Below are 22,367 nucleotides of genomic sequence, written 5' to 3' on the forward strand. Positions count from 1 at the left end.
AGACAACTCTGTCATGTAAACCTTTTTATTTAATTCTGTTACTTGAACAATTTCTCTAGTTAGAGGGCTGAAGACTTTGACCTAGGAAAAAAAGTGTAATGTCCTTTATTCAGTCTTTTAACAATGTCTGTTGTCTTTTAACAATGTTGGTTATCTGCACTCTGGTACGTTGACTGAACTTGACCGGACTGAAATGTTTAATAAATGTGTAGAACTAGAGTAAGAATCATAATTACTGAAATGATCAAAAAGCATCTGTTGCTGTGAAACTGTGTTATTAATGTTAAAATGCACAGATCATGGAATTTGAACTGATAACGATAGCTGCAATTAAATTTGGTACAGGAGTCTTATTGCATCATCACACCAATTTGGCACAGACTTGCACAGATCTCTTAAACCTGAGACAAGGCTTATTATGTTTTCAGACCATGTTTTTTGACATAAAGGGCCTCAAGGGCAAGAGTGTGTGGTCCATTAAGTCTGCTTTGTGTGACCGGTGTGGAATGAAACAGCCCTAAAAACAGCAAAACTGGAACTTCCCAGGGGAGGATTCCATGCAGGGCAAGGGCAGAAGAGCATGGTGTCATCCTCTGGGACAGAGATGGTCCCCGAGAACTATACAGAGCAATACTGAATGATTTTTTATTTTATTTTATTTTTTAAACTCCAGTATCTTTTCTGGTAAGTATGTGACCTGAAGATCTTGACACTGGCATGTTTTTCCGTACAGCAGTCCATAGGCCTGTGTTGGATGCTGTGCAGTGGGACTACCACAACTGGTCTTCTGCTTATGGTTTACGGAGCCCCTCAGAAAGAAAGCAGTGTAATGGTAGAGAACTTCAGGGAACTACGGGTCATTTGTATTGTAACTGAGATATGAGCCTTAGAGTTGCAAGGATGAAGAGCTGAGTGATTTTTGGTATTCAGTGCTTCCTTGTTTTCAGTGATTGTTGAGTAAAGCAGCTGGGAGAAACTGAGTAAAAATTGCCTATTCAGCTTATAAAAGATACTGGTGGTTTTTATGTATTTAGTAATAAGTGGTTATTCATTATTATCTCACCTATATAATTATATTTCTTCTATATTCATTATTCTTTTACCTATATAATCCTATATATTCTATATAATTCATCTATAATTTATAGACTGGCCCTTTTTAGAGCATGTTTAAATTTTTTCCATGTGCTCTGAATAGACTCCGTTGTGGAGTTCTGCTGTACTATCAGAATTAAAGCATGATGCTGGCAAATCTGTTTGGATTAATAAAGTCTATAAAAACATAGCTGATAAAAACTTTTCCACAGCTTCAAAAAGTTAAGACAAGTGAGTTTTAAATGACACACAATTATGTGCTGAAAAAAATAAATCTGAACTGAGACAGAAAAAGAGGCTTAAGTCAACTGTGAGTGTTTTTTCTTCGAGTTACTCGTGGGAGGTGGAAGTGACCTGGCATTTTAACATCAGCACTGTGATGTATAGGAAAAATGAGGCTATAGATATAATCGAGAAAAGATAGTGTTGTTTTTTATATATTTTACGCACACGCGCATGTACGTATGTATGTATACTGTCAGGGTATTTTAAAATCCATGCATACAAAATTTTTATTTGCATTGCTTTGTAAATCTTCCTGCATGAATTATGTACCCAAGATTTTGTTTCACTTTTTTTTACTTATTACTAAGAGATCTTGGCACTTCTTGACAATTTTACTTAAGGGTAGTTACAGTAAATTACTGAAGCTGTATTCAGTGATGAGGAGTAATCCTGGAGGATGGCATGCATGAGAATGGGCCGAGAGATTAATGTGACTTTAAGTGTCCGCAGAAGGCTTTGTCTGTCATGTGCTGTTATAATGATAAACTATAACCAAACCCCTATTTTTTTCTTAAAAAAATAAATAAATAAAACACAACACAGAGGGAAAAAAAAAAAAAAAAAAAACAGAACCCTGAATCATAAGAAACAAAACAAATTTGCAACAAATGTTACAACTGTTAAATTAGCTGCAAAACCAAGTACAATTCTCACTCGTTACATTTTGGCAGTTTTTCCATGGTCATTGTCCATTACTGAGTGACAATGCCGAGAATTTACAAGTGAAGTTTTATGTTAGAAATGGAACACAATGGCATTGTAAATATTAAAGAAAAAAACCATACAAAGGGAAGTACGTGGGTTCTGAATTGCAGTTACATTTTGTTCGCGATGAATGTGACATTTTCAGTTTAGGGGAATTACACAGCTTCATAATGCAATATTGTATGCAGGTGTAACTGTTCTTTTGTATATAAGCACATGTTATGCTAAAAGATGTTGTTTTAAATTGCAAATTCTGAACAGTTGCTGGAACTTCCTAGGAAGTGCCAGAATTTGTTACCAAGGCCCCTAATTCTGCTCTCTTACGCCTGTGCGTTATGATCTCTAATTACATTGTTTCACACTATTTTTTCCTGCCTCATTCAGTTAACAGGATGGGCGGTGCTCAGGAATTGAGCAGCTACTTGATATTTTAATCCTTATCATTCAGTTAGCAGCCCCTGCCTTATTTACTGCACAGCATTTAAGTCTCCAAAGAATACATAATTATTCATTCCCTTATGGCCCTTTTCTAAGGTGCCTGACTGAACTATTTTTATCCCTTCCATTGTATTTCATGTATATTTTCTGGTCAATGCCTATAACTTCATTTTATATACTAAGTGAAATGCTTATATGTGTGCATGCATATACAGCATGCACACACATGCACAGATATATACACACACACTTTTTTGATAATTTTGAGATCATTTCCTATAATAACTTTTAGAATAGAAATGGAGTATCTGTTATGTGCTTTAAAACAATCTTTTGTTAGGATATTGAAAATAAACATAAAATAATGCAAATGAGTGACTGAAGACATCCATTCACATAACTTGAATTATCTTCATATGTTACCTTGTTTTTTGAGATGGTCTTCAACTTTAAATGTATGTGCATATTCTGTAGGTCAGACAAGTTCTACCATTGTTTAAAGGCTGGCCGCACTCCTTGCTGAACAGGATTGCAAAGATGATTTCACTCATGTAGCATTTAGAATACAAGTTCAGGTGAGGAATGGGGGGAAAAAGCGAGAGTGGCTAGACACTACAACAGGTTGCCCAGATTGGTGTGGAGACTCCGTCTTTGTAGACTTTCAAAACACAACAGGATACTGTCCTGAGCAACCAGCTCTACTTGGCCCATCTTGGAGCAGGGTTTTGAACTGGAGGATCTCTAGATGTCCCTTCTAGACTCAACTATACTGTTATTTATTTGTACTTATACAATGTGAGACAATCTACCTGTGGTAAACTCATTTCTGTAGGCATGGATCTTGTGTGTGGTTCCCCTCCCTCCCCCCCAAATTCTAGTAAAATGTTTATCTGCAGTTTTGATTTAGTTAGCAGACTGTTCCATCAGCCCCATAAACAGTAGTTTAACTGTTCTCAGCAAAAGTTTTAGAAACATCTAACAGTGGTTCTGTTGTTATGCTAGTACTTTGTGGAAGATTGCAGTGAATTTTAATGATTCATAATCGATCAAATTGTGTATTTAATCCTTTTTTAGTAAACAAACAAACAAACAACCTAAAACCACACAATGGAGAATCCACAGTGTTAGTGGTCACTTATTTAGGTCTTGATCCTGTTGCTAACATATTTTCCAAACAATGGATGCTGGAAAGAGTTTAGCATTTCTTTGTCACTTACTCTTGGGAGTTTTAATACTGTCACCAATGTATCATGGCTCTGAATAAAACAATGTTACAAAAAAATCTTACCATTCAAAATAGGCTAACTGTTATAAAAAGACTTAGACTTTTCCCATTGCTAATGTTAATACTTCAAATAAGAATAGAAGGCTACAAGTGAAAGATGGTGCATATAAAATCTGTATTTTTTTATTACAGTCAAAATATACATCTGTTTATATGCTGCTGGTAGGATGGGAGGAATAGAGTACTTGTCCAAAAAAGGTCTCATCCAATTAAAAGAGACTTTATTCTTAATGTAAATTCCTTTCTTTTGCAGAAGGAGTTGAGCCTTCCAAGAAGAGGAAGTTTGTAAGTATCAGACGTTTCTTCTGTTGTGATTACAGTACAGTATGTAGTTTTGACAGTTCTTGAGTAGGCTATTCTTCTTTTCAAGAGAGCTAAAACAAAGGTTAAATATGGCAGTTGATTTGCCTTAAGATGCATACAGAGAAATGTAGATGGTGAATGAAGACCTATGGTTGTGCAGTAAACTTTTTAATGCAGATCTACCTTTCCTAGAGGAGCTATTGTGAGATATTTCTAAATTGTCTATAAGTTCTTATGTTGAAGCTTTTCTTTTGTATTGAAGATTTCTCTACTTAAAATGAAGGAAGAAATCTGGTTTCTTTGTGAATGATGTAAATGAAACTTGACATGCAAGTGGAACTATTTCTGTATGAAATTCTGTGATCAGACTTGTGGATGAAGTGGTTGGAGCAAAAGAATAGATGAGTGCTATTAAATGTATAGGGTTGTTGAGCTAGCATTTTGATTAGTGGAGGTGAAAACTGTGTATTCTTGTATATGTTGCTACTGAATTAGAGTAATATGAAATTGGATACCATGTTTTAGTTGTTCTTTGTATGGACTTTTGTATCTTGGCTTCTTTCCCTGGTGTTTTTGAGCTGTTTGTTTGTTTTAATATATATTGTGTATTTATTCATATTTGTTTATTTCTTGTGTAGTAGTAATTCATTAAGAAGACATTGAGATAAGTATCTCTGAAAATACCTTACGAAATGATCTGTTTGGTTTCTACTTTCTTTTCAAAAATAATTTAGGAATATAGGGTTACCACTGTACTCAAGTAAGCTTGTGTTAATGTGACATGTTACAAATGAAACCCAGAGCATTTGTACAAAGGCTGGCTATGGTTTTATTTTTATATATTTGTTTTCAGCTTGATAGTGCTATGTAGGATTTGTTGCTGGTTTAGTTAGTTATGTGAATAACTGAAACTGTTATTGCTGGGAAGGTACAGGTTGTAAGACATCTGCTGACTTGTACAAGACTTCCTTGTTTTGGGTTCTGGCAGAAGAAAAGTCTTACACCAAATAGTAAGCAAACCCATTATTTAAGAAATGTCACTCAATTATGAAAACTAATTCTATGTCAAGTATTTGATATTGCAGTGGCACAGATAAAAACTGTTTAAGAAAACAATCTCTGGTGCCTTTTGGAAGCTTCATAATTAACCCAAAACTGTTGTGTGAGGAAAAGACTGCCCATATTGAAGTTAATGGGTAAACTCATGTTGATATCAGCCAGAGCAGAAAGTGGCTTTACAGGCTCTTTTTTTTTTTTTAAAAAAAACTATAGCCCTGATCTTGCTTACTCTTGCTATGTTTGACGTTGAATATTGTTTAATGCTTTTCTTCAGGTTTGAAAAACGTCTGCAAAGCAATCACCTCAATTGTGTTCATATACATATTTTTTATAGCAGGTCATTGTGATATAGGTGCAGATTCTGTCATGTTGCTGAGATCTTAATGAAGTGTCATAAAGCAGGTGTGATATAATGAGTCAATATGGAAGGGCAGGTATTTGTGAGGAAGCATAGGTTGTAAATACATGACTGATACAGAGCACCGGCCTTTCCCTACATATTCTGCTGAACCAACCAGAGCTCTTTGGCTTCTTTAGCTGTGTACACAACTTGATGCCAGAAGTGGTACTCAGGTTTCCTTTATTAAGTTGATCAGATATGCAGTGAAAAAGGGCAATGCTAACATCCTGCCAGCAAAACAGTAAGCAGAGGAGTCTCTTTGTGCAGTAGCAATTAGCTCTGGGTTGGTTAGCTGTGGCATTCGTGCCAACATGATGTGTTTGCTACCTGCTGCCAGTTGGCAGTGCTTTTCCACTTATTGAGCCTCACCTGCTGTTCATCTGCCAGGGTATCCTGGTTATGCTTCTGGGTACATATGTTCTTGCCATGTGCGGAGCTACTCCACTTTGCAGCTGACCTGTTGAGCTAACTCTGTGATTATTGATCTACAAACCCAACTGGCTTCGCTTAGAAAAACAAACAAAAAAAAACCCGTGTCCTCTGTTTTCACTGACCTGTTTATGTAACCATTGTGCAGCCCAATATAGAGGCTTCTCTGGGAACCCAGCAGCTTCCCTGTTATTTGATACTTTACCCTTATATCAGCTAATCTTATGTAGTATGAAATTCTGTTGTCTGATTTTGAAATGGAAGACTACAGTCTAAGGGCATGGTGGTGCCAGAAGTCAAGGAAGAATCTAGAGAGGCTAGAGGAGGAGATATGGAATGCAGTGTCTTAGGTGAACTCTTGGAGAGGATTGAGGACAGAAAGTGCAGAAAGCTTGGAGAGGGAGAGAGGACTTAACATCTCTGCTTCTCCCTCACGTTGTCGCTATTTCAATTATCTTGCTGTGAGGCAATTCAATTGTAGACTGCAGCTGTGTGGCTTCATTTTGGAGGTCATTAAATAAGTTGAAATTCGTGGGACTTGTACAACTAAACCCAATTCCGATTTTACATATACAGCAACTCCCAAAGAAAGACTTGGAGACAAAAGATCTTGAAAAGGTTGAAGTTCACTTTGTCTCAGTTTATGCCAATGATACTAATTGTTGCTGTTCAGAAAGAAGTGATATTCTGTCAGCTCACACACCCTGGCTGTGCTGGTACAAGTGCTTGTGTTTACACAAGCAGAACTGATCCAGGTTGCAATTAGCTTCATGGAAGTTCTTTGGAGTGTTTGTGCAGCTGCACAAATGCCTTTCTGACAGCAGGGTATGGTGACATGGAGGCACAGTGAGTGTCAGGGAACTTTCTCTAGGGCTGTCTCTTTCAGTAAACCTGTGTGGTTGTTGCTATCTCGTTTAGCAGAAAATTATGTAAAATGTATTTCTGCACACTGCTGCTACAAGGATGGACTGTTTATATGCTACTATGGTATTTTTTATTAATTTGTTTTCATCAAATATTTCTGAATATTGAAGAAAATATTTGTTCTTAAGGTTAAGCCAGACCCAGAAATAGAAGTTTTAGTGTTGCTAACATCCGTGTATGACGCATGCAGGTCCTCTGATGAACCAGAGAATGAGTGTTTGCATCTATAAATCACTATTGGTTATACATTCAAAGAGTAGATAGCAAGAGTATGGAGCCAGAGAAGATTTCTTGTGTTTAACCTGTGTTAAACAGGTGAGTCTCAATCACTGAAATTAAGATGTCAGCATGCCCTTAACCTCTTCTATTTCCTTTCCTGAACCAAAGTGAACAGCAAAATGAGAGCTTCAGAGGGACAGGGCAGGAACTCAAAGGTCGTGGCACAATAGTTACCCTTCATTTTAAGTAGGTGTGTTCTGGTTTAACATGTCCTTCTCCTAAAAATTAATTAACAACAAGCTTCAAAAAAGTAATATTTAAATAGAAGTAAGTGGGTAGGTAGAGGAGGTTCATTGTTTCTTTTGAGCTTCAGTGGTTCACCTGCCATAGCAGTAAAATACATGGCTTTTCCAGAATAAACTGGTTCTTGTTTCTTTTTCTTTTGTTTAATCTGTCAGAGATATTTCAGTTTAATTCAAAGCTAGGTAATTTTAATGTATTTTTTGGCTGCATATGTCCTTCTCTTGAAACTTCTGAAAATAAATTCAGTAATTATAAAATGTGGACTCTCATTCAGTTGCAGCAATTATATAATCTACTTGCACCTGTGAAAATGTCAAAGTTGGTCACAGAATGTTCATGAAAGTCATTTATGCATTACAGTGAAGCAGCTGATATCCTTGGATAACAGCAAAAAAAAAAGTGTGACTAGCCAAGAATTCAAGAAAAACAGTAGTTAAAACCACTGCTTGCTAAAGGGCTTAATCAAACAGGTTTCAGGAAGGTTAATAACTTAAGACAGTTTTTATTAATGACAAATATGGGCTGTCAGTTAACCTCAGGGAAAAAGGGGGAATCAGTGATTGAGTGGAATTGAGTGGAATAATAAAGATAATGCCAACCACACTTAAATAAAAAAAAAAAAAAAAAAATCTATAAGTATACACATGACCTGTGATAATGAAAAGCGTTTGAATTGGATGCCAAAGCACCCAAAGGAAAGCTCAGAAGTTAAATACATTGATTGTACAGTCCTAACTCTACCAACAGCTGCCTTAGAGTTTTTATCTCCCTAATTGCATAGGCTTCTTTGTGGTTTGAAGAGCACAACTGTCAAAAAACTGTCAAGGAAAAAAAAGACCCAAGCATTCCAAAACATGTAAGAGAGATTGCCTCTTGCTTTGTGTTGTGTGTATATGTCTCAGGACATGTGCATTTGTTTATGGTTGCAGTTTTTCAGTTTTTTTTTTTCATCAGATGTATTTTTGCAGAAGTGAATTGTTGTGCTGAAAGTGCTCATGGCAGGGTACCTCATTTACAAAGTGCAGAAATTCAAGTATGATTCATTGTAGCTGAGGACCAAAACTTCACTAAGGGATTTGAAAATCTTGGATGATTTGTCTTGGATATTGTTATCTAGACAATTTTAGGCAGATCATTACTTAGGCATAGCCTCTGCAATCTGGTGCTTACTGGGAGAAATGGAGTGTCTTGAATTAAAACAATTTGCAACATCCCATGAGTATTATTACAGGGGAAAAACACAGTTGTTCCTAAATGAGTAATGAGTTCTTTGTGCTGCGAAACGGTGTAGAACCAGAAATCTGCATTGCATCTCTCTTCTGTAGATAGTTGGCTGGTACTGTTTATATTGAGATGAAGTAAACCAGTTGGCCAGAGGTGAGTGTTTTGGTAAGCAGCATTGTTACACTGAAGGTACAGAGATTTAGGCCCATTTGTTCTCTAGAGTGTCTGCTTCTGTAGCTGTGACTTACGTATCTTCTGTAAGCAGGAGTTTCTACTGCAAAGTATTGTATGCTGATAGAAGACTCCATCTGATGGCCACTTCAGGAAACGTGTCTGAACAACTCAGTGTGTTGTCCCCAGGGAAGTCCTGGCTGCTTGTCTCGGTAGTATATTGACCTTTGGCAGGAAGTGGAAGGGACAAATTGAGTAAGAAGAGGGCTTGTGAGCCAGGACTGAAAGGAGCTAGCCCTTTATGTCTCCAAATAGCTTCAATGGCACTGCTTATATAAGTGTTGCAGCTTACACCTAGTTATGAATCTATGTGTTCATGGAGTCCTACTGCAAATGCATCCAATGGTTGTATCACTCTGTAACTCTGTGTTAGTTGTAGAGTTTAGATCTATTGATCTAAATTATATCCAAAAAAGTAATTTTCTGGCATTCCTTTAGTTACATCTGTGTTTGGACTTTTGCAAGCATAGTAGCAAAGAAAATTTATTTATTTATTTATTTTGGTATCACAGTCAATAATAACTGTTTGATATCAGCAAATAACACAATGATATTAAGCTGAATGTCAAAAGCAGGGGGCTTTTTTTTTTTTTTTTTTGGAGGGATTGGAAGCTGTGGAGTAGACTTGAGAAGATGTTTGTATACTTTGGGAGCCCTGAAATTAGAACCTTCCCACCCATTTCATCTTTACTTCCATTTTATCTACTCATTTTCATCAGCATCATCTGCATTTAAAGTGAACTGAAATGCTGCTTTGGACTTTCAAATGATTATGTTACTCATCTTGTACCTTTGTAATAAACATTGGTGTTAATCATAAAAAGAGAACTTGTTACTTTTCCTCTTAAATTAGTTTGGTGATTACTATTACCTTAAATTTGGAAATTAGAGCCATGTTATTTATTATTGCCAGGTAATGGATCTCTCAATTCTAATATGTATATCTTTTGCAGAAGTTGATACTCTCAGTATCCCCATGTTGGATTCCTAAAGATAATGTGGTAGTGTTAACTGCTGTTAGTACTCTTTCTATGTTTGTGCTCAGTTAACTTGTATACTGCCACCAGGTAGAAAACTATACTCAGTATACTGGGTGGTGCTCAGTAACGACATTTTAATCTTTCTGACAAACTCAGTAATCATTCAAGTGATCTTTTTCCAGCAAGCCCAGTATGTTTTGCTCACATGTGACCAAAACAGTAAAGAATTTTATCTCCCTCTCATAGATCCATGTTGCTGTTTCTTTTAGCACCTTTTGTCGTAGCAACACACTGGGAAAACAATGTCTTCTAAATGCCTCAAAGTTGCTTTTCATGATGATGGTTTCCTAAGCGCTGTGTACACTCTTAACTTTCTAGATTCTTCATATTTCATATATCTTCATATTCATTTTTCAATTAAAATACATTTTTGTTTAAGAGCACAGACTACCAGGAGATCCAGATCACTTTGTATGTGATGTTTTTGTCCTCAGTATTTACCATTTCTTCAATGTTTGACCTTTGAAACTTTTAGCAGTGACTTTTTAAATATCATTTCCAAGTCACTGATGAAAACGTTGAATAGCATCAAGCAAACTAAAGTTCTATAAACTCTCAAAAGAATCTTATTTGTACAAAGGAAATTCCCCCACTTGCATTTTTTTGAGGTCTGTTAATGAACTCTAAATCCACTTAATGTATTAATTAAAAATGTATTATTATCCACTTATTGCTAACATGCTGAGTTTTGAATGAAAATTCTGAACAATGAATTCGCATACCTCACAAAATCTTGTGTTAGGCCAGGATCACTTGGTATGACATGGAGAACAAGGATTGCCAGCAGAGTCCTCCACCATATCTCTTTGATTTCTTGTGATTGAGGATGAAAAACTGATTTTTGGACATGTTTTTTGTATGCTTTGAGCCAACAGTTACTGTAGTATGATTCTTTTCCCTCACGATCTTGCTTACTTCAGCCCCCATAAATTTTACGCAAGTCTGCTGCCCATTGTTTGCATTTCCTCATTTTGTAATTGTGTTGGGCTAACGGGAAGAGTAATGGCATGTGCAACGTGCTGTATCCTTGTTGCCATTTTCCTGTTGTCAGTGCAGGGTCTTCTGTAGATGAGTCCTTTGTGATGTGGAGAGCACAGGCATGGTTTTTATGTAAACAAAACAGCCTTTGGCATTTTATTGCTATTAGTTTTGTCCTTGGTTATCAGCAGAGGCCATTCGGCTTGATCTTGTTCAAATATTTCTTTTGGCTTTCTCACGCACACATTTGCATCCCTAGTTCATTCATAGCAATATTGTTATGAATCTTTGCATGTTGTCTCTTGACTCATATTTTATGCTGTATGGGACTGTGTCTCTTTCCAATCCAAGGTTTGCATCTGTTCAAGAACAGTCTGAAGTTTTGTGAAACCTTGTTACTGGTAAACACATGCTCATGTGTCTGTGTGGATGCACACAACCTTTGTGAATAGATTAAAAAAACAAGCGATGACACTTCTAAAGTGTGTTTTAAGGGTATTTTTAAGTTATTCTTTGTTGCATTAGTAGGCCATATATTCATACAGCATTGCCCACTATATTTTTAATCACATAGATAACATTTGCAAGGCATGGAACTTCATAAAATGTATTGAAATTGTAGTTACCTGAGGGACTGATGTGCAGAAAATGAGGCATTTGGATTTTAAACCTTAATTGCATAACATAGCATTTATCCACTCTTTCTGTGAGTGTTGTGTTTGAATCATGTAAATTATCACCTGACCCATTCTTCACCATGTACCATGGTTCTTTACAGGGCTCTGTGTATGCTATGCCTTGTTGGAATTGTGTTTCAGACACTTACGCAAGGGCAGGACAGTGTCAAGAATGAAAAATAAGCTTAAGTATTTCTTCATCTAATTTGTTATTGGGTTAAGCCATGGGGAAAAAGGGGGCTGGGGAAGGGGAGATAAGCCTCTAGGGTAACAGTGATTTTGTAACAATGTTACAGAATTTCAGGATGGGAAAATTGCGTGGAATCTTGGAGGGAGCAAAGGTCAAATACCTGGTTGCATCCATGCTTTACCTATTTCCAAGAATGCTTTTGCACTAGGATAGTTTATTTGATTAAAAAAAAAATGCTATGCACGTAAATATTTACGGTGCATGCTGTGTAACAACCCTGCATCCTTCTTGTGCTGAGGCCCCCAGAGCTGAACGCAGGGCTCCAGGTGGGGTCTCACAAGAGCAGAGAAGAGGGGCAGAATCACTCCCTCACCATGCTGGCCACACTGCTTTTGGTGCAGCCCACGATATGGCTGGCTTCATGGGCTGCAAGTGCACACTTAGTTCATTACTGAAACCTGAATACTTAATCTGACAAAATGAGGCAAAAAAGAGCAATGGGGTGGAGGTCTGACTAAATAGACTAGCTAACCTATTCTTTTTCTTCCCACATGACAGTCTTCTCCCCTGAGCAGCTTTTCCAGTTTACTGCTTTGTTCGCTGAACTGCTCTGCTTCTGCTGGTTCTGCTCATGTACCCTGCATTATCTGTTGAACCAGCAGTTTGTGATGCTCACAGTGTTTCTGTGTACAAAGAAACAGCAAGGCATGTAGCAAGTGTAGAAAGAAAATGCTAGGGAAGCTGGAAATTTTATAGTAGAAATATGAGCTGCTGAGGCAAGGAAGTAATAACCTCTGAGAGCAGGTTGGGTCTCAGGGGTGGCTTAGTTTGTGAACACAATAGTTCCATGACTATTCTGACTTCAGTATTAAATGTGGTAGACACTTTAATAACAACTATTTCAGGCTAATACTATCAAGTATTTTTAAATTAGCATTGGGTCCTACCATTTGGTCTTTTAGCAAAAGCTGCATCATAAGTAAAATTATTTCTCATCAGTGTTTGTTCTACTAAAACTTTAAATATGTATGGCATACGCACAAAGAACAAATGCCCATGTAACCACTTGTTTTATTCTGATGCCTGAGAGAGTATTTACCCAGTGAGAACTGGCAGAAGAACATCATGGGAGTAATCCCTGCTAGTCAGTGCAGCTTGAATTTTGAACAGAAAATCTCAGGAATATCAGACATACTGAAAAGCATCTTGTTCACCATTGTTTTTTTCCCACTGGCATTATTTTGTTAGTTAAGGAAAATTCAAAGTTTGTCAAAAGAATTATTTGTTACAAAGGACTTGTAATGTCCTAATGAATTGTGTGATCCGGTCTGCCTTGTGCTGTATTGATGAATTGATTTTTCTGGCACTGATGCTAGAAACATTTGAATAATCTCTTAATCTGCAGAAAAAGCTTTCTGAGGCTATGCAATTTCTAGCTTGCACACATTTAGCCTCTGTAGGATTGGGGTCATGGTAGGGCTCTGGAAAGATTACATTATTGTTTGATGAACCTGTGTTCTGCTTAAAGAATTTGAATTTTATATATATATATGTATGTATGTATGTATTTTGTTTGTCTGTGTGTGGAGATTGAAGGTGAGGTGTAACCTACAAATAGATGATTGGTTTTATTTTTAGGAAAGAAGCATTCAGCTTTCTGAATATTATTCTTGTTCTTCCGGTAGCAATAAAATCACCTTTATTATAAATAACCGTTCTCAGGCAAAAGAGGCAGTTACTGAACAGCAGGATCAGCATCTTCTGGTAGACATTTTGGCATTATAGATTTTTCCCCTTGAAATTGTCAGTATAACTGTACTTCCATTATGTAAAGTGTAGGATGACCTCCTAGAGATGTCAGGATCATGAAATCCAAGTAAGTCACCTCTATTTCCTTGTAGAGAAGGAGGGAAGTCTTTTTTCTCCTCCTTGTTCCCGTTGAATGTGAATTTGAACATTTTTATTACTGCTGGCATTCTCAACCACTACTGTTGTTTATCATAAAGGATATTTATGTGTTCGTATCTGTTATCTGCAGGTTCTTTGTCATTCTGCTGTGCTGTTACAACACTGTCTACCTTGTTAAAAAGCATTTGGGGAACTCCTATTTATGCAGAATACCTCAATATTTTCTGAGGATCAGATGGAACTTGTCATTTGTTGGATTCCCTCAGACATCCAGGTCAAGATCTTTATCCCACTTGCTGCATAACTTGGGATCAAATATTGGAAAGATCACCTGAAAAAGTAGTTGTGTAGATACTTTTGGCTATTAACCTTTTAGTTTGCCGTATTGTACTTCTGATGCAAAAGCCCAATGATCTTCTCATACTGTATTTATGAGAAGGACTGGCACTCAAATAAAATTCCAGAAGATGAATGCTTCCTTACGGCGGAGCAGGGATAACAACTAGATCTCAGAGGAGCAACAAAGCAGGCATGTCCTTATTGGCAGGGATCTTGAGCAGAGCATGAGATGCTAACAATTCCAATGCATCTTCCTCTAAAAGGCTGCATGCTATAGGCCTGGGCAGGATCAGGTGAGCCAGCTGCAGGAGGAGTTGTAGGAGGTGGAAGGCTGGTTTGATCCTAGGGAGGAATATGTGTCAGTGGTCCACAGACAGACTTTCAGGATTTAAAGCAGCTGGGGTATGGTGTGACAGCAGGAGAGTGGGCACACTGTGATGACTGTCAGGGCCACTGTTGTCCATGGTTGGGTGTGGTGCCCACCCTGTAATTAGGTCACAGTGGCTGTTTCTTCTTGTTAGCTAGTAGTTTGGGGAAATACTGCATAATGTTTGTGGCCATGGCCATTTTGGCCTTTACCACTACCTCCGTTTCTGCCTAAAATGTCTGTATCTTGCTGATTTTTCTCCATCCTAACACTTGCCTCCCTCTCCCTGTTGGGATTATAGGTCACGTTTACTCTCTTGGGAAGTAAAATTTTCTTGGCTGAATGCAGTTCTGTTTTCCTGGAGGTATTCCTTCCATTTGTGTTTTCAAACTTTGCCTAAATCTGAATGCTGTATTGCAGGTGCATTGTTGGGATAGGGCAATGGAGATCTAGGGCAGGGATTCCAAGCCAGGCTTAGGCTTGCAGAACTTGCTCCATGAATGTAGTTTTCACATGGTTACAGAGCACTTTGTTTATGGGAGAATGAATAGTAGCTTCTGGGGCTAAGAAGAGGGGCAGGGAACATGAGGAGTACTTTGGGAGGGGTCAATGGCTCATTATGAGTCCTGAGGTTACACAAACTGAATAGGGTGTGTCTGGGCAGTGGGCAGGTGGGTAACTTCTGTGGACAGAAGCAAGGTGGAGCTCATCTCATGCGGGTTTGGAGAAGGAAAATGTTTCTTTGACAGGGTCCCTTTCTATTCTGCAAGCTCTAATCATCTACCTCTGCCTCCTTTAGTCTTTAACAAGCCTTTGCACCCTGTGTTGTGGCAGCAGTTATCCTGGCATTAACATACTTTTCTGTCATCATGCAGTTTTCTACTCTACTATCTCTTCAACAAAGCAGGAAGCAAACATATCATCCCTGTCCTTTCTCCCAAATGTTGTAGAGCTTTTACTTTTCCGTTATGTTTTTTTCTTTTTCTTAGCAAGCCAGCCAAGCTTAGACCTGTGAGGTTTTTACTGAGTTATGTTGTGACAGCGCCTGTGAAAAGGTCAGAAAGAGTACTGGGGATAAGTAGATCCATAACATTGCAGTGCTTGCCTGAAAGGGATAGCAGATCAAGTGTCATGGGGGAAGCAAGTGGGGGTCTAAATGTCTGGCACAGATTTTGGGAGCCTTGCGCTTTGTGGCAAACAACGCACAATGAATACAATGCACAAGACAGTGTAATTCCTTATTATTATTTCTTCATGTCCCAGTTGGTTCACTCATGAATGTTTAGTATGGTTGTGCTCCTAGGCAGTGAAGGTAAAAACAGCAGTTGAGACAAATATGCTATCCCAAGTGCCCCTAATGTGGGACTAAACATGCAGCTGCCAAAGAAACAAGTTCTTGCTGTTTTGGCAAGACTGCAAAAGCTCACCTCTACATTGGTAAAGGTTGTGTAGGGCACACAGGTATTAAGAATGTTTTTTTTGCTTTGTTACGTGGTACTGCTTTGCATTCAGGTGGAAAGACATCATTCTTCACAGCAGGTGATGAAAACATGATTAAATCAGACAGATTTGACATCCGTGTGTGGATGTGGTCTTGGGGCTGAGGTGGGATGAGTGCATGTGCTGCAAATCATCCTGCTTCTGAAGGAAGAAAGGTGTCAGTGATGCCTTTGAACCTGAGGTCAGAATTAACTACTAGTAAATCCTACCAAGGCAGTTTTTGAATCTGCTCTGCCAGCCTGGCAGTGCCTGTAGGTCAGCTGAATGGCGGCTGGTTCTGGGCAGTGTGCAGCACTATAGCTGTCCGGGCACAGGCAGTGCATTGGAATACAGCACACCACCAGTGGATGCCACACAGTTCTCAAACCTATTGAAAACAGAGGCCCTGGGCATATCGTTGATGTCTCCAACAGTTTTCCACTGGTAGAGAGTGTGGATAATGGCCTTGGAGACCTCAGTCATAAGTTTTGTCTATGGCACTCGTGTTCTGTGCTGTTTAGCCTCTGGTAGGAGTTATGGGATTATGATTACCTTATGGTCCTGGTGAGCAACAAGCAAAGGATGAGACAGCAAAGAGGACTGGCAGCATTCTGAGCTGTGTTAGAAAAGAGTGTTGCCAGCAGGTCAAAGGCAGTGATCCTTCCCTGTTAGTCATCACTTATGAGGCCACATTTGGAGTCCTGTGTCCACTCCTGTGTTTCCTAGTATGAGAAAGATACTGACTTAATGGGCTGGGTCCCGCCAAGGGTCAGGAAGATGATTAAGGGACTGGATAGACTGTAAGATCTGGGACTGTTCGGCCTGGAGAAGAGAGAGCTCGGGGTTATGGGGTGAGGGATGCCCTAGACCAGCAGGGCATTTCTCCAGTCTGAGCTATTGCTTCATGATGACTGGAGGTAGGCAGGCAAAGCCATATTCTCTGTGTCTGAACACAATATATGGTTTCTCTTCACTGTGAAGCCTGCTGATCTATTTGCCAGAGAGAGAGAAGTGGCAGCTTGGCTCACCTGTACTTGCACATCTCCATCAGAGGAACTCCTCTAGTTGTTTCCATGTTGAAACCATGACAATTTATGGCGTTTGTCCTGCATTTTTCTTTAGAGGTTTAAGTTTGTAAGGTGAGGTAGAGTCTTCTGTTAGACCAACAGATACAGTTAACAAACAATCAAGAAAGAGTCTTTTCTAGGCTTTCATGCATTTGGTGTGCTTGATTTATCATGCCTCAAAATCTTTAGATTTAGATTCTGAGCTTTTGGGGGGCTTCCCCATCTCAGAAAAAAATTAACATTTTGGCTCCCGCACAGCTGTAATGCCTACCTTGCAGTAATAAAGGCAAAAATCTTTAAAATTATGGAGCAATGAAACTCTTTTTGTAGCTTTAGTAAATATCCAGGTAAGTATCCAAAGTATAAACTGTGGAAGCATTGTGCTTTGAGTTAGTTTTTTTTTTTTCCTTTTTTTTTCTTTGTTGATTACATCTCTTCCTAAATTAGAATGAACTAAATTCACTAATGATACTCATCTCGTGATCTTCTCTGAGCTTCTTCTCTTAATAACTTTTAACTATTGCTAAACTTGCTTACTGTTATTAGGGAAAAGTACTTTCTACAAGAAAATACCAGCCTTGATAACAGGATTTCCTTATTGAAGCTGAACTGCAGAGAGTTAATCTTACTTGGCTTAATGTGGTACCTTCAGTCAGATTTATTGAACAGTGTGTAACAGCATCAAAGAAATCTTTGAATCTGTCTATATGGGCTGGTGCTGCTTAAACGTGCAATGGGATGTTGACCTTTTCAAAGAGATAGCAGTTGGCACTCTGCCTTTGATACAGTACGTGTAAGCCCTTGCATTAACAAAGTGCATGTAGAAGAAGCCAACTCTGTAATGATGGACATGAAAGTAGGAAATATTATACATTTTATTCAGAAGTTAGTGCTGTTGAAATCTGTTTAATAACTTAGATCTGTAAGTGTATTTGGAGTGAATAAAGGAGATAATAAAAATGTACTTCAAAAATCTTTTCCTTCTTATATTATGTATGATTGATTAATGCAGAAGGCTTTGTAAGACTTAACATAGTGTTCTGAGGATTTTGTAGCTGTACAAAAGTGTGTATAAAAGTACCCCTTGAAAACAACCCTTTTCCTGTATCTGCTTCTAGTGAATATTTACAAGGTGGAGAATACTTGAATATCAGGCAACTATTTCAAAATCTAATTTGAAAGTATATTTTTGTGTGGATTAAGTGTGGTAGGTGCTAAACATGAGGGTGGTTTTGAAAGATAAGTATTTTGTTCACTAGATCACTGATTAATTTTTCTGTAAGTAAATGAACATCCTTTTAGTTATAACAGATAATTCACTTATGCTGGCTTTATGTTAAAGATTCTGTGTGGTCTTGGATGCAGGTTGTAGAGTCTTTGTCATCGGAGATATTCAGAACCCAGCTGCAAGCAGCCCTGTGCAACTTGCTTAAGTCAACTGTCCCTGAGGCAGAGCGCTGGGCTGTATGATCTCCAGAGGTTCCTGAACAATTCTGTGGTTCTCCATAATACCGTTGAGACTCTGCCGAAGATCAGTTTTTACAGATTGTTGTCATACTTTGTGGATGCTTTGCTTCTCTTTTAGATTATTCTAGGAGACACCATAAATATTTTCACTTAAATTAAAAATACTGCTGATTTCTTGGTTGAGATAAGTCTGTCAGAAGTGCAAAGAACATACATATTTCAGTCCAGATAGCTTTTAAATTACTACTCTGTAACTGAACTTGGCTTTTTAAGACAAGTTTTACCAATAGCCAAGCCAACAGTTATTTTTTATATTGTCAATTCTGAGACCCTTTTGATACGTTACATGTAGAATATAAAAACTAAGCAGAAAATTACAGTGGTCTGCAGGTGTAGGAAACCTAGAAAACTGGCTTTAGTCATTTTTTATTAATGGTGTAGATGACAAGAGTAGAGGGTATTTATTAAGTTTGCAGTGGACAAGCTGGGAAGAATGCAGGTATGCAAAAACAGTGTGGCAGTTGAAAATCATTTTGACAACCTGTAGAAAATACACTGAGTGAAGTAAGAAGTCTCTCGCCTGTTCTATTCTGATAAAAATTAAGAGCTTTTTAGATGGGAGATAGGTGGATAAGTGGCAGTTTCCAGGAAAGGGTTGGAGAGGAACAGTGGTTCCACAGTGTCATTGCTGTTGGAGGGGTGGAAACATGGGAAGAGGGTATGTTGTAGCACATTATACTAGAAAGCTGATATTTTGAGATGTAAGGCGCATAGCATTTTTCTACCCCACACAGAACCTGTAAGACCTTATGCTTGAATAGTATGTGTAGGTTTGAGTGTTGTGTGTTAACTTGACATACTCTATGGAAAAATATTTGCCAAAACAGAGTGGTGCAAAAGAGAAGGCTGAGGGGAGGTAACAAGAATTCAAGCATATGGAACATTTGCTGTGAGTGGGAAATTGCATTTTGTTTGTTAATAGCGTGTAAGACTAGACATAATGGGCTTAAATTGGAACAAAGGAGATTCAGTTTAGATGCCATTGAAACATTTTCTGTCCCTCTGAATGGTGAAGCAGAGGAGTGGAGTAACTGGGAGTTTTGTGAAATTGCCATTGGATTTTAAGAACAGGTGAGGCGAATTGTTCACTGGAGTGATATGGGTAATACTGGTATAATGAACCTCTCTGGGGGAAGGATAAGGTGATCTCTTGATTTACTTCCAGCTCTCTTTACTATGTATCGTTACCTTAATGGGAGTAATTGTCAGGGCAAAAAAGACAAAATTCAGCCTTTTTGGTTCTTTTTTTTTTTTTTTTTTTTTTTTTGGATGTGAAAGACTGCTGCCGTTTCTCCTGCTTCCCTTGTTCAGCACACTTGACCACACCTGTTTGTCTAGTGACTATGAAGAGAGAAGTAGGTGATGTATCTGCTAAAGTTGTTCAGCCATACATGTGGTAGCCTTACAAATCTGCTGGGGATAAGCATCCACAGCCATGTATATATTTGTGTGTGTATATGCATTTCTTAAGGAATCAATCAGCCAAAACAGACTTTTGTAACATTCTATTAGTTCCTGATAAATAGGTGCAGAGTGTTGGGAGAAGGATGAATTTTAGAATTCTGTAATTTCTTATTTATCCTTTAGCTTTTTTAAGAAGATACTCAGATAACATCATGATCTTACAAAAACTATTCAGTAAAAGATGTTTTCTGTTTTCAGTGTATTCCTTTTGATGAAAGAGTAAATACAGAAAAGTTAAGTGGCATCAGTTAGTACTGAAATATTGCTTAAATATAGACCAGATGAACAAATGGCCAATAAGAGCTTGGACTTGGCTTATCACTGGGTAACAAGGCTCTTGAATAATAATAGTGGTAATAAAATAATAATAATGAAGTGTTTAAACCCTGAGTAATGCAGAATTCTTCAAGAAGTAGTTCTATTTTTGTTTCTAGTTTTTCTTAATTTTATTTCTTCCATATTGAAAGTGCAGTTCGAGACCATAATTATTATTAAAGTCTGATTTCTCAGGCTTTTTAGTTTTGATAATAGCTTGATATCTGTTGAAAAGTGTCCTTATTAGTTGAGCTATTTTTATTGCTTTCTAAATTAAGCTTATTTATTTTACATTTTTGTAGCGTGTGAAATGTGGTAGGAGGTTGTCTAAATCTCAAGCAGCTACTTCAGGAGTTCTTCAGAAGAAAAACAAAATGGCAAAAGATGAGCTGTTATATTGTTTGAGTTTTCAATATTATGTGGAGTATTATTTTAGAGTTTTCACAGCCATGCAAAATGATGCTTTTAGAAAAGGGTGATGGGAAGACTGATAGAATGTGAGGAAGGCCACAAATGTGTTACATTAGTTGGCACATCATGCTTTTTTTATGTCATTTGTAATAACCATCCAAATGATACTTAGAGTAGAGAGCTGCTTTAACTTTTTAACCAGATGCTTTCAATACTTTGTCTTCTGAGCTGTCTTATGTTGGAGTCTCATTAGTCTCACTGAAATTTGTGATTGTCTACTCCTATGTATGAGCAGACTGCTTCATCTGCAGGGAGAATTTCAGAACTAACTATTGAAATTCAGGGTGGAGGAGTGAAAGAGTGAGGCTGCAGAGATATTTTGCCAGACCTTGGCTGGTAAGCATTATTGATTCTTCTTGTCTACTTGGTTTACACCCTGCAATGTTTTAGGGTCGATATTTGCCATAGTCAACGTGTGTTCAGGAGGGGAGAGTCCTGTTTAAGTAACTTAATTTCCTTTTATAACAGGGTTTCCCATCTAGTTGAAGAAGGGAAGCCAATTGATGTAATCTTTTTTGATTTCAGCAAAGCTTTTGATACTGTCTCTTACAGTATCCTTCTGGACAAAATGTTCAGCATACAGCTAGACAAATTCATAACATGATGGGTGAACAGTTGGCTCACATTTGGATGACATGTTGGGCTCTCAGAAGGTTTGTAGGAAATACAAATTATCTCAGGCTGACAGCCCATCACTAGTGGGGTTCCACAGGGCTACATTTTAGGGACAGTTCTCCTCAGTGTTTCTGTAAATGATCTGGATACATGACTTGAATGCATATTCAGTAAATTTGTAGATGATCCTCAATTAGGAGGAGCTGTTGACTTCCTCAAGTCAAGAGTCCTTGCAGAGAAATCTTGACAAATTAGAGGGCTTGACAGTCCCCAGCCCCATGAAGTTTAACAAGACCAAGAGCTGGATTCTGCACCTGGGAAGGGGCAACTCTGGCTGTATATATAGACTGTACATGTAGACTCTTTAATTTAAAAACAAATCCTTTCAGAATAGTGAGAATTACAAACTCTCAGTAGGCTCTGGCAGAATATTTTTTAAGACTATCTGGACTTTTACTGTCTGGTACTTCAGTGACACATGAATAAACTGTATAATTTTAAAGTGCTTACCATTGTCAGATTTATAGACACGGCTGTAAATGTCAATGATGTTATATTCATCATTGTGAGAATTACAGAACTTAGAGATGGAAGGGGTCACCTAGTCTCTTTCTGAGATGAGCTACTAAAGTCATCCCCCTACCCCATGAGATAAATTATGTATCAGTGCTATGAGCTGGTTTGTATGGCATGCAGACAACCAAGGAACTTCAAGGTTCTACCAGAGTCTAAACACCGCCCTGCAGTGACAAGCAATTTGTTTGGACATGTCATGCTGAGCCTGCTGTGCAAACTGAGCCCCTGAGTACAGGTAATGGTGAGCATCTTCCATCATCCCTACTTATTTCTCCCTTCCACAGGGCAACAAACATAAAATAACCCCCTCCTTTTCCTCATACAGTCTGTCCAAGATGAAATATTTCTTGACATTGAAAATTGGGTGATTATTTTGAGCCTGAGCATATGAACAAGATGTACCAGACAGGAATCTAAGAAAAAGTATTTTTAAGCCATCTGTTATTACTTCTTT

General features: G+C 38.0%; 1 protein-coding gene across 6 annotated transcripts in view; it reads left to right on the plus strand.

Annotated features, from left to right (window-relative positions):
- MAST4 (microtubule associated serine/threonine kinase family member 4) overlaps window positions 1–22,367 on the plus strand; it is a 294,272-nt gene that overhangs the window by 136,041 nt on the left and 135,864 nt on the right. For all 6 annotated transcript variants that reach the window (XM_035309515.1, XM_035309516.1, XM_035309517.1 and 3 more), the window contains one exon: window positions 4,062–4,093. In XM_035309515.1, coding sequence (XP_035165406.1) covers window positions 4,062–4,093 — 32 coding nt within the window. The remainder of the gene's footprint in view (window positions 1–4,061; window positions 4,094–22,367) is intronic.

This window comes from Oxyura jamaicensis, chromosome Z (genome assembly GCF_011077185.1).
Source record: "Oxyura jamaicensis isolate SHBP4307 breed ruddy duck chromosome Z, BPBGC_Ojam_1.0, whole genome shotgun sequence".
Classification (NCBI taxonomy): domain Eukaryota; kingdom Metazoa; phylum Chordata; class Aves; order Anseriformes; family Anatidae; genus Oxyura; species Oxyura jamaicensis.